General features: G+C 30.0%; 1 protein-coding gene across 1 annotated transcript in view; it reads left to right on the top strand.

The window, feature by feature from the left end:
• The window catches only part of LOC136977279 (ATP-binding cassette sub-family C member 4-like), a 62,732-nt gene that overhangs the window by 45,082 nt on the left and 3,669 nt on the right, over positions 1 to 13,981 (top strand). The window contains exons 17-24 of the mRNA XM_067272742.1: positions 1,830 to 1,909; positions 6,081 to 6,231; positions 9,262 to 9,495; positions 9,565 to 9,665; positions 11,927 to 12,124; positions 12,202 to 12,357; positions 12,937 to 13,026; positions 13,137 to 13,309. Coding sequence (XP_067128843.1) covers positions 1,830 to 1,909; positions 6,081 to 6,231; positions 9,262 to 9,495; positions 9,565 to 9,665; positions 11,927 to 12,124; positions 12,202 to 12,357; positions 12,937 to 13,026; positions 13,137 to 13,309 — 1,183 coding nt within the window. The remainder of the gene's footprint in view (positions 1 to 1,829; positions 1,910 to 6,080; positions 6,232 to 9,261; positions 9,496 to 9,564; positions 9,666 to 11,926; positions 12,125 to 12,201; positions 12,358 to 12,936; positions 13,027 to 13,136; positions 13,310 to 13,981) is intronic.

The following is a 13,981-nucleotide window of genomic DNA, read 5'->3' as shown; positions in this document are numbered from 1 at the left end:
TTAAATTTCTGCATATTGTTTTATAACGCGGGGTCCATCAAAATTTGGAAATTAACCATATTATATCGAATGTGCATTATAAAGGTTTATTACTTTAAATATTGTAATAGTATTACTAAATAAATACGAGGGACATAATGACTGAATGACACTTCAACGAAATATACAAAAAGTTTACAATTTTAAAATTCACAGTATTAATCATTTTCAATGGAATAGTTACAACAAAGCGGTGTGAGAATTCTTAGCACAAAAATCCCATTTTGAAAAATAAACGCAATGGCTTGTTGAAATAAAATACAACTTGGTTCAAACACTATATGATAAAGTATTGAATATAAATAATATTATAATTTAAAGACATTTATTTTACAATGATATACACTACTTATGTTTCACAATCTGTAGCACAGCACGCTTGCAATGTCCTGAAAATTTAGTGTACAGAGTTAGTCACGTCGCCTCTGTGAGATAAAAGCATATTTTTTCAGTCTAAGAACAGCGTATTTATTACTTTACCGGTTGTTATATGTAACAGAGGGAAAGTATGGAGATAGGTCAAAAAATGGCTCCCAAAATTTTTTCATTTTTATACTTAGGACACCTTGAGATGTCAAGAAATGCAAAAAAAAATTCATCGGTAGTTTCTGTGTGTATGAATGTTTGTGTGTGGAAAAGCATGAATTTATTCACCTTGTTTAAAGCTTAGTATCTTCTGTGGGTTTTGTCTAAAATTTCTGAAATTTTGCAGGGAGGTTTCCTTATTAGGGATTGATGCTATTAAATTTTGGTTCTTAAAGGTCGGAAGGTGAGAGTTAATTGGGATAATGTGTGTCTCTAGTAGAGTCAGACATAATGACGATTTTACTCGTAATTAGCTTTTACAATTATTTTATTAAACTCATTCCTACCTGAAAGCTTAGCTTTTTGCCATTTTATAAACGTTAAAGATATAAAAATTTTAAAATGAAATATGATAACAATGGCACAACCAAAATTTTAAATGTCGTTTGATAAGGTGAACGACTCGTTGCTGGTTTATAATCTTTTCTGCGACTCAAAAAGTAAGAGTTATTAAATTTTAGGTTTTCTGAAAACAACTTTAGAAAAATTTCTTTTCAAAAAGATTCATGTGCCATTGTCATGGATTTAATGAAAGGATAAATAACAATTTATCGTCATAAGATGCATAATATTTAAAATTTTATTTCAGAGCATTCTCCATCAAGGTAAACAAGTTAAAACCATCAGGATAAAGCTTTCAAGAAACAATAGTTTTTCCATCTGCTGGGATACACTTTTCATATGATATAAAATTGCATATTTTTTCTTCGTTACGATGTGCAAAAGCAAAGTATAATAATAAGATATTTGTAAACATTTAAAAATACTTAAAATAAAAGAGAAAGCAATTTTCTGCAGTAAAATGTTATATGTATGTCTAAGTGATATTAGAAATTGAAGTTGAAAGAAACTTGACGAAGGTCGTTTTTTTTAAAGATCTTACGTTCTATAACAAAGAAAATTTTGAAATTTAAGCAATTGTAATTGTTATATAAGTCTAACCTCTCACTTAATTTTTTTAGAAGCCTATATTACGATTTTCGCTGTGTAAGTATAACAACCCTCTAGTTAAATAATTTGTGTTTAAATACTTTGTGTCGACAAATCGGTACATAGTATAAAGTTACAGGTATGAAAAACTAAGACAATGTTAACTTTATAGATATACTGCATAGTACATAGTTTAAATAATAATGATATTAAAATTAAAATAAATTACGTCAGTATGTAGTTTGATTTATATATAACATTATAAAATTTTCTAGGTAAAATTTTAAATCGGTTTTCCAAAGACGTTAATAACATGGATGACGCCTTACCTCCTTCCTACTACAATGCGATAAGAGTAAGTTTTCCTTAATTATGTACGGATAAATTTATGTGATCTGTGGCATGTATTTATGATTCACGAAGAAGCTGTTTTCTTGCAGAAATAGAACATACATCATATAAAACATGCAATATGTGCTAATTTTTATTCGTGATTATTACTGATGTTAATTTATGTACGACAAATCGCAGCCCCAGCCACAAACAATATTACGTACAATCACTTCAAACACGATGCTTCAAATTTGTATCTAATATGAATATTCAAATTACTTCTGCAACATTGTAATCGATATAAAATCTTTTATGCGATCAAATGCAAAATAGAAAGAATCGTAATCAAATTGTCAAGTAGGTGGAAAAAAATTGCCTGTTTGCATTTCTAATGCCTGACCATGGTCTAGTTTGATGTGTACGGTCTTCTATTGTTGTATAACAATATGACTTATTCTGTCGACATGCCTTTTCGTTAATTTTTGATGCATTTCGATAGGCTCTTTATTATTTGCATAAAAAAACTCGAATAACCACTCAAACTTCTAACGTGGTCCATGTTCGATTAGATATAAAATGTTGCAGCATATTTTTTGCATACACTATGACATTCCTATTTCTCAGTTATATGATACAATCGTTTTTCTGCATTGTACGCATGTTATAATTTGATCGGTGGTAGCTGTGTTCGTTAAATTTAAACAGTGTATTTAAAACCAGGTTTTTAAAAAAAGAGACAAGAGTCCACTTTGAGGGCAAGATTAGTAAGGTGTTTATTACCTATGTAGGAGTGATGGTGCAGATTACTTTTACTGTTAGTTAGGAATGAAGAAATAAGATATTTGGGAAAAACTACATCGAAAATTTCATTAAATATGTTAGGGTAACAGCAGTTTCCAAATGCTCCTTTTATATCTAAAAATAATGTAGTAGTGAATGCTTTTTTATTCGGTCTGATTTCTGTTATTTATGTAATTACATTACATTTTTCCTCACTTTTGCTTTTTGTTGCTAAATTTATTTTTGTTCAGCCAATGAAACTTATCAGCATATTTCTCGAGTCTGTTCAAAATTATTTTTTCTAAAGCTTCGCTTATCACAGAAACAAGATTAAGGAGTCTATACTTTTTGGCATTATTACTATTGCATGCATATTATCTTTTCTTAAACGATCTTACCAATCTTTTACTGAGCTGTGAATAAAGACAGCTTTAAACAGAAATCGTATAGACCAAACAATCTGATTCCAGTATATTTTAACATATTTGTAGCATCTTGGTATAAATATCATCTTTTCTAGGAGCCTTGTCAGGCTCCATAGAAAAAACACTTTTCTTTATTTCAGAAGAGGAGAAAAAATAGTCTACTTCAGTCGGAAAAAACAAGTTTTCTGGCAATTATCGCTGATAGCGTTATGTTCAGACTATTCATCTATAATGTTAACATTAGGAAAAGTTGTGTTTCTGATTTATTGACATTTGCAGTGAGATGTGAGCTGGGTCTCCTATTTTTCCAGGAGAGAATGAACAAACCTTTTCTACCCTGACAATGAAAGACAACATATTCCTATAAAATTTTATACAATAGAAATGTCAATATGTAAAACTTAAGTAATCTGCAGCAATTTGAAAAATTCATATGTTTATGTTTTACATTTTTCGAACAAGTTACATAAAAATAAACACAGTAGAGCATCGTTTATCCGAAAATCGGTCAACTGAAACGTCGGTTAACCGAAAACTTTCCAGCCGGACTGTGTCGTGCTGAATCGAACGTTTTTGATATTAGATTAACTTCTAAAGTATAATTTTTTTGTTTTTATATTTTTCAATATATTTATTTTGTGCAAAATAAATAAATAATTTTTAACGATACAATAGCCTCGATTATTATTATAAAACTTTTCGTTAGGCTTAAAATCGACGAAAATTCAATACGAAACGACACGCAACGGAGAAAAATTTCAACATCGGATAGGTTAATATATTTTTTCGTACTGTACATAATCGGTTATCCGAACAACCTCAGTCCTCAATTGATTCGGATAAACGATGCTCTACTGTATTTAACAGCATTTTATCAAATCTTGTATAATTTACATGGTTAGAGAAAAAACGATATGAAGAAACTGCAGGTATAACACTAGTTTTTCATTCGCTATCCATTTTTTTCAATTTTGAAATAAATTATCTAAGTTTTTCAGACATACGCTAGTAAATTAAAATAGAAAAATGCACATCTAAAATGCAATAATAAAAAAGCCTTCTTATTGTCAATGTGGTAGAAAAAGTCGAAAAAGTGTTTTTTTACTTTTGGGTTTGTACAACTTAAAATATTTCTTACAATCATAAAATGGCGATTTAAATATTGTGAACTCCAATGCTAACTTGGACTTCGCATAACTCAAAGAAATGTTTTCGAAGCAGTCATTTAAAATTTTTTGGAATTACATAAATTATAATTAATGAGATACTTATTATATTGCCGTACTAAATAAAATTTTAAAGAATACACATTGCTTTATGCTGAACTGTACACAGTTTTTATCTCATTTTCTGTACTTTAGCTGTATAATCTCAGCTCAGTAAACTTCTTTATAGGGTGTACTGTACTAAATTACCATATTTTATGCCAAACTCTTTGTTTTCTATATCGATGAAAATAGAGAAATTGCCAACTTGAAAATTCGGCAACTCAGAAAAATTCATCTTTTATTTGTTCACATGGAAAGAATTTATTTCTACGCAATTTTTTAACATATTTTTGTTTTAATATAACAGTTTCACAATATATTCGTAAAAGTTTACATACAGAATTTTTAACTACATTTAACTTGGGTACATTTATAATAGACCATGTCATATAACTAACAAAACAAATCAAATACACACAATTTGATAAATCTGAAACTACAGAAAAGGTTTATATTGTTGTTTTCTATTTTTTTACATGGCGCTAATAAGAAAGAATGTGTTGAAGCCAGTTTCATGGTGGAGACCTGTCTGCAGTGTGAAGTAGCTAAAAATTTTAACAAACTTTATCTATTTTCTTAACCGAAGTAACACTGTTAAAAAGTTCATCAAATTTTCGTTAACATCGAGGATCATTAAAAAAATGATTTAAATTTAATCTGACTTGTTTCCATGCTTTACTTATACTAGAACAAAAGGTAACGATAGGTTTGGTGAGAATTATGGATCACCACTTTATATTTCTTGTCAATTAAATGCGGTTTTAAAAAGATTTTTTATTTTATATTTCACTTTCAAAACGTAAATCTTTACATCTGGAATTAAATACAGATGAAATGTGTCAGTGTAAATCTCTTCATTGGTTACAGATTCTCTTATTACTAAATTGTCACAAAGGTTGACTGAATAGAAAACAATTTATTGTTTTAATTTGATGTATTTTTTATTAATCGCTGTGACAAGTCTATTAAATAACAGCGTCATTAGCCAATAAAGAAATTAATCGACAGAGAGAAAACAGTAAGGTTTCAATATACTAAATACCAGTAAAATGAATTTCAACAACTTGCCACATTATGTTGAGAATTGCTACAAATATAGGAAAACAGAATTGACGTTTTATATTAGATTATACTTAAATCATGTTTTTGTCTAATGTTGTGTTGAAAAAAGCATAAAAGTTTCGGAACTATTGTTATGAAAGATTGCAGCAGAATTTTATAGGGTATCATTTATATTATATATTTTATTTCTTATTTTGTTTTTTAGAATTCACAAAGTCATTCTCAAAGTTATACAATCAATAATAATTTGAAAAAAGTCATAGATGAATTGAAAAATAAAATTTTCTGCTCCCATTTACTTATGATATCAAATATGCCTTCAACGCATGCCTAAAGTTATATTGTCTATCCATTGTCATAATATTAAATGCATTAATACGAAATTTTTTCTTTGGCTGAACATCATGAAATTGCATGGTATTTGTTCAATCTGCCTCAAATTTCCCTAGACAACTAGTTGTCTATAGAAACTACTTTGACCACTATTCCTGTTAAGACTAAGACAGAAAAACATGTTTTACTGTTTCAAATGCCGAGAGCGATAGCTATTTTACTGTTTGATGTAACGTGGATTTGGGTATAAATAATAATAACTTGTTGCATACTGATATAGTGAATAAGTTTTCATTTATTAGCAATTTACATTTTTCTATTTTAGGGATACTTTCTGCTTGCTGGTATGTGTGTTCTTCAAGCAATCTTCTGTCCTTATATACTCGCATTGTCTTGTGTCCTAGCGATATTGTTTTACGCTTTGTGGACTATCTACAGCCGAGTGCTGAAGAGCATTAAAAAAATGGAAGGGAAAAGTAAGTATATAATATGTGGAAAGAAAGCCTGTTGTATTTAGCTTAACAGCACAAAGAATATTTTACCATTTTATTACTTTCGTATTTAAGAACAAATTCTACAATTAGAATTAATTTAAGAAATAAAACATTTATTAATAAAAGAAATTAAAGAGAAAGAATTGTTTTTAATGACGATGTATGAAAATCATTTTTCACTTATTACACTCTGTATATTATATATTGGTGTACAATGTGTATTTAGAACAGACTTAAAACGACTACTAATGAGGAAAAAGTTATACATTCGATACTTATCACTTACAGATGTACAATACGAAAATCATTGGCAATGAACATCTATAAGTAAAGATTTTAAGCAATCCATTCTATGATGCTGAGTTCGAAAATAAATCATTCATAGCAATGATTTTATTTCATATGGTTAAAAATAGCTGAAAATCATGTTTACAATGATTTTATGTATCTACAATTAGAAAACGCTTTTACTTATGACAAAATTTTCTTTCGTTTTAATCAATAAAGAAAGAGTATTATGTTTCTTATTGACAAAGATTCTGCTATATCAAACAATCTATAATCTAAATCACATATCAAAGCAGACTACATTACAAATACTATTAAAATACTTTGATTCAACTTTACAAAGTAATTGCTGAAAGAATAATTTTTCCTGTTTTACTTACTTGCATGGAAATTAAAAATATAACTTAATACAAATATATAATTACAAATTTCCATTCTTTTATTGGATTATCCTTGTGTAAGCATGAAACACTGGCTGTGTTCGAGTCAATTAGAGATTGTTAATGAATCTATACAAAACGTAATAGTTACCGGCATTCCAAAATTTTTAGATATATTTTTTCGTTATGATGTGAGTAAAAATATCTAATTTCTACAGATCGGATAATAGAGTTGTATGTTAAGAATATTTTGTTTTGGGAAAGGATAATAAATTCCATTTAATCATTTCTGTAAAAGAAAAAGTATATCCATTTTACAGTAAATTTAAGGTGCGTCCCATAAATAAATTTCTGCATAGACACTAATAGATTTCTGTATAAAATCATTCATAGTAAATAATTTATAAAAATAATTTTTGGTATGTTTAAATTTTTACAAATGCACATACATATATATACTGTATGTTTGGTGCATAGTAATTCTTTAAAGTTTTTGTTTATCTTTCGTTTTAGATGATAATCATTTTTGAACCAAAAAATAAACAAGAACTTTAAAGAATTACAATCAATTTGATTCTCACGAAAATATAAAAGCATATAACAAACTTAAGTGGAACAATTAATGCATGTTAATAAATTATACCTAACAATAACAACAAGCTATGATGATATATAAACTTGGTTAAATATAACCTTGCGATTCAATCTTTCCTTTGCATATTTTGAAGATTATCTTCAGAAGTATCATCTTTTGTAGAACTTTTTAGGCTGTAATCTCTTACTTCTTTTTCTTTCAAACAACAGTAACTAACTGTTATTTATTCAATTTACTACACGTTGCCTTTAACACGTTGGCTATCTAAAACGGTGTGAAGAAAATGCCGAGTTTCATCAAACATTATGAAAAACTTTTGATATATTTGTAGAAACAACTTTTAACTTACGTTTAATATTTATATTAAACTGGATATCATTATTCTTAATGCTATACAGCTCCATATTCTTTTTTATAAGAAATTTTATTACGACAGAAATGTACACAGAAAAACGTTAGAAACATCATGAATGACTTTTCAGATTTATAAAAATACTAGCAGGTAGGTCTGGCGTCGCTCGGGCAAAAGTAACGATAGGAAGATTAAGATTATTACGTTATAGTCAAGAAAGAAAGAGAGTAATTTCATCAACAAACTAAGTATTTCTAAAGAAAGATCGAATTTGAAAATCGAATTTTCTAATATTGTTCGATTTTCACGACGTGTTCTGATTATATCGTTCGATTTTCATCGAATGTTCTAAAGTAGCAAAGTCGAGAAAAACCGAACTAATCTGTTTAAATTTCAAAATCGAATGTGTTCTAACATATTACTCTTTTTTTTTCCAGAGCCCGTTTCTTCTCTATCTGCGTCTTGCACGTCGCTTTCTCTTAACACTTTTATTGTTACGTAACACTTTCATTGTTGATGGACGTGTTAAGATTTAATCCTGTTCCTCTCCCGTGGGGAGGAATTTCGAAAAATCCCTTCTTAGTGTGCGTTCTCGTGACATACCCTCCCTAACTGTGTACCAAATTTCAAATTTCAACTCTTAACCGTTTGGGCTCTGCACTGATTATTATTATTATCATTATCAACTCGTCTCGATTATATATATAGATTCAATTCGTGATTATTTTAAGTGCTTTTCTCTTTTTAGAGCTCATTATCAAAGTTGTAACCATTATAAGCAATTGCTGTACAACATGTGCAAGCAAAAGAAATGACATAATATATTACTTATTTTCTCTTCAAAAAATTTAGGACAACACTACATAATTTTTCTTGTTTTTGGTCTGACATAATTTAAAAAAAATGTTTTTTATTTAATTTTTTGCATGATGATTATAATGTCGTTTTGGAGGCTTATGTTACACGTAATTGTGATCAGTGCTTCATAATATCTGAAAATTAATAGATATACTTAAATTTCAAATATGCATGAGAAAATTATATATATATAAGATTTTGTAAATTAAATATTTTAATTTATTTTTTTTAAGATGAAAGCAATGTCTGCCCAAAAAAGACAAAGAGACCACCAGTTATTTTCTTCGTGTTCCAGAAAAAACACTTTTTTTTAATTTTCATTTAATTAATATAAACTGTAATTTATATTAATTTACTGGAAGGATCATTTTAAGAATTTATAAGTGTTAATTGTAAAATTTTTCCATGTTGCTTTTATATTTTTCACATTAGGATCAGTTTGCAGGTACTTTCTTAAATATAATAAGTACAAGGTAAATAGATGTTATATTTAATAAAGATTACTTTACTTAAATTACAAATAGAGTTTCTTTTGACAGGGAGAAGTCCGGTATTTTCTCATCTCAGTATATCCCTTTATGGACTAACAACGATTAGAGCATTTAAAGCTGAGAGAAAATTTAAATCTACATTTAATGAGTATCAGGATAAACACACTGCAACGTGGTTTATTTATGTAGCTTTAAATCGATGTCTTTACGTATATGGTCACATCATTTGTTTTATAAATGTAATTATTACTGTGATTATTTTCAGTGTTTCAATTTATTCAGGTAAGTAAATATATTTAATTGCGTGTAGTTTATAATATATGTAATTTTGTTTTCTAATTGCAACTTTAGATGATGCAGGAAGCCAAATTGGACTTGTTATGAATTATGGAGTATTAATGGTTCTGTATTTTCCTGTCCTTATTAGAAGTTCATCTGACGTGCAATTTCAGGTATTACATATCCTCAAACCGGATAAATAAATCAAATGTCAAAACACTTAGTTGCTTGCATTCTTAAAATTAAAAGTATGTTTATGTGGCATCTCATAGATGCCCACCAACTAATATATTGTTGTGAAATTGTGTTACATTGCATGCTTAACTACTGTTAAATCTGAAATTTTTTCAGTTTTTGTACAATCTAACAATGGAAATACATGTGGATATATAGAACGGCAGTTTCGATGTTTATTGAGAAAACTATGTCTTGTTTATAAAATCGAACTGTCTGATGTCTTACCAGTTTAGAGGCATGAAAGAGTACATATAAGGAGCTGAAATTTGGCAGAAAGTATTAGCTTCCCAAATCATGCGCGCATAAAGAAAATCAGACTTGTAGGTAGTCAGGGGACCGAGAACCGAGACAAAATAAAATACAAAATGGCAACACCCTCTACAAACAGGCAGTAGTGCGAGATTTGCGCATGCGTTGCTGGTTGGTTATTTTGGAAATACGAATATTGTGAAAATCGAATTTTGACAAACGAATCTTTGAAAAAAACTTATTTACCTGTCCCGTGTTATTCCCCACATATTTCCGGTTGCCACGTGCTAGCCTTGACCGACTGACCGGAGATATCTCGTTTCATCATCGGAACGTTTTTGAAAGTAGATTGCGTGTCGTTATAATTTTATAATTTTATATTAAAACTAACTTCCGAAATATAATTATTTTTTTACATTTATTAATACAGAGGTGCCTCGTATAACGTACGCCTAGAATAACGGACGCTGCGAACAACGGACTTTCTGTTTGACCGTTACGTGACTCGAGCAACGGACTGGCTGCGAACAACGGACTTTCCGGCATAATTAGTGACTGCTCCATAGGTGCGTTCTTTAATAGCGGTCGCTCTGCGTCTCCGCTACTACGGGAGTGCGCTGCTGTTCGTAGGCATTTAGGAACGACGGTGAAAGAAAAAAGATTGCAGCGCCCGCACTATCGATAGTATCGTGATGGAGGAATCTATAATTCTAAAATATGAGCTTTTAAAGACAAAAGAAGGGTCCCAATTGTAAAATTTAACCATAAAATGGATTATTTGTTGAAAGAACATTCAAAATAGCCACGAAAAAAATTTGAATGCCGGCTACCATTCGAAAAAAATTCGTAAAGACCGCGTGCGCTAACTCGCGCTTTCACAATTTCTAAATTTTCATTCATAAAACCACATAATGGACCCGGAAACGAAACTATCTGAGCCATGGAGGACCCCATGTTGCTTTCCACCGTAAACTACTACTACAAGCGGCTGTTTTTGCCGTTCGACAGCGCTCACTCCCACCGGAATTTAGGAACACGTTCTGCAGGAATTTTTAAACAGATGTCGCTCGCACAGACTTACGCTGAGGAATAAAAGAACTCACCCCATGTTCATTTTTTTAATGATATAGTACGGTTATTTTATGCTGCGGAACGAATTAGATGTTTTAACATGTATTTCTATGGGAAAATGCGTTTCGTATAACGGACGTTTCACTTAACAAACGTGCACCTGGAACGGATTAAGTACGTTATATGAGGCACCACTGTATATATATTTCGTTTGAGCAAAATAAAAAAATAATCGCGAACGATACAATAACCATCATTATTTTTTCAAAAACGGGAAATTTTCGCATTGACAAAAATTCAACCTGGGACGTCGTGCAACGGAGAGAAATTTCAACATTCGATAGGTTAATTTCACTGAAAATGCATCGTGAATGACCTCGTTGTCGTAGCTGTGGCCGGCGAAGTTTAGATGATCGCGCTCCAAACAAGCGATACCAAAGATGATTGGGGAATTAGAACGAGACCCGCGGTGATCCCGCTTAGTATTGAGTCTCCAAGACATAGACTTGTCCCAAATACGGCCTTGCCGTTTTACTTTTTTTAGTCTAATTTAATCCAAAAACACAAAAAACTCATCAAATTTGAACTCGCTAAAATTATCTTAAGTTTCACAGATTTATAACAAATTTTTTGAGGTAGACGTAAGTTTCGTTCAGTGCTATTGTTTTCTTTTTTCGGGAAGTATGCTTTCTATATCATTTCACAAGTACTATAAATATGAAGGAAAGTAAAATATAAACAATGTCTCTTCATACAAAAATATTTCTCTAATTAGTTTTATTATTTCTTTTACATTTAATATAACTCTGGATATTATATATTTTTACTTGAATAAGTTTTATGCATTGTGTTATTTAATACAAAGTCAATTTTCCAGATGAACTCGGTGAAACGCATACTGAACTACAGCAAATTAAAACCAGAAGCATCATACGAAAGTTTACCTGATAAACGGCCACCTTCAGATTGGCCACAAAACGGAAAAATTCATTTTGATAATGTCACTTTACAATATTCCAAGGATAAAAATACTGTTTTAAAGAATTTAACATTTATTATTAATTCGGGAGAAAAGGTAAACTATCTGTAAAATCCAAAGATTGTTGCTAATAATTTCTGTCTGGGAGGATATGTATCATTTATAAATTGCAGATAGGAATTGTTGGAAGAACAGGAGCTGGAAAGAGTTCTATAATCGCTTCGTTATTTCGCATGACAGAACCAACAGGAACGATAACCATCGATGGAGTTGACACTGGGGATATTGGTCTTCGGGATCTACGTAGTAAAATATCCATCATTCCTCAAGTATATAGTAATTGATTTAATAAAAATCTTTTATATTTAATAATTCTATTATTTACTTTCTGTGAAAATATTCTTTCTGTAATTTATTATGTAGAAATTAAATTATTTAAACATGATTAAATACTGAATATAATGATGGATTTCATGGCTAATGGCGAAATTATTAAGTTGTCAGCATACAATGTTCCAATCTAGGCAGGTATAAAACTCAAAAAAATTTTCAGACAGAGGTTTTCCTAGATATGTCGGAGTCTCATCCTTTGCGTCCTGGCAGTCCAATCGTGGGTTTGGACATGTTAGTACTGGAATAAATATATGAGGGTTGTAGAATAAGGAGAATGAATTTAAATTTATAAAAATTGAAACTTATTCAAAACGTTTAAATGAAATAAATTTAAAAAGATAATTACAATATTCCTATTCTTTACATAAGCATCGCGAGTCTTTTAGAGTAGTAACTAAGATAACAAATTTGATATGAGTAACTATTATTATTGTAATGAATAAAAATTTTTGAATAAGAAACAAATTTTACAATTTGTTTCTTATTATGAATAATACCACATGTGTCTTTTCCAGGATCCAATGTTATTTACCGGTCCTCTTCGAAGAAATATTGATCCTTTCAATGAATATTCAGAAGAAATGATGTGGAAAGCCATAGAAGAAGTTAGAAATAAATATATGTTTTAATATACTTTTTAATTTGTTTTTGAAACCCCTTTTAATCGTAAAATTAAATTATCTTGTACTGATTCTTAAATATATGTCAACTTAAGGTTCAATTAAAAGACGCTATCTGTACATTGCCTGGGGGATTGGATACACATTTATCAGAAGGAGGACGAAATTTCAGCGTAGGAGAAAGACAGTTAATTTGTCTTGCCAGAACCATACTACGTCAGAATAAAATCCTTGTCATGGATGAAGCAACATCCAATGTAGATAAAAAGTAAGAATTCAAGAAATTAAAAAAAAAATTATTTAGTGTTAAGTGCAGTATTAATTAGATCATTATACGGTTTTTGTGGTGTACACAATTGTTAAGCATTTTTTTGACACTCAGAAATTGCTAGTTCCTGTTTCAGTTTGCAACTTATTGGAATTATTGTTAGTTTAATACCAGAATATTTTACGTACAACAGTTCTTGTGTTGAGAATGTATAAAAAATTGTGAGTACTTTGTTTAAGTTGCGTATCAATATTTTTAAACCATATTATAATGAACTATTTCTTATTGTTGAAAATGTAGATTGGCAATTATTTTAGGTAGTATTTTCGACATTGATGACGATTAGATTGATATGAGGGACATATTTATTTATTTGCTTGATTGAGTGGTTAGAACTTCCATCTAGCGCATTCAGGTCAGCAGCTGTAGTGTGGTATGTGAAAAGTTTTTGACCGACATTTGCTGATGACACGGTCGTCACAACGTAATTTGAAGACAAGCATCAATTTGCTTGCATTTCTGCATGGTGACAGGAACGGTAACAATATCATAAAATTGCTAGTTCTAGGCTAAGCAAATTCTGCATTTATTTACCTAATAACAAGTTAAACGGCAAGGTCATTTTTTGGACGATACTATGTCTCGTACACTCAGGGCTTGACTGCGCACCGT

This window comes from Centruroides vittatus, unplaced genomic scaffold (assembly GCF_030686945.1).
Source record: "Centruroides vittatus isolate TY-2023 unplaced genomic scaffold, ASM3068694v2 contig_453, whole genome shotgun sequence".
NCBI lineage: Eukaryota > Metazoa > Arthropoda > Arachnida > Scorpiones > Buthidae > Centruroides > Centruroides vittatus.
This window is presented reverse-complemented; position numbering and strand designations above follow the sequence as displayed.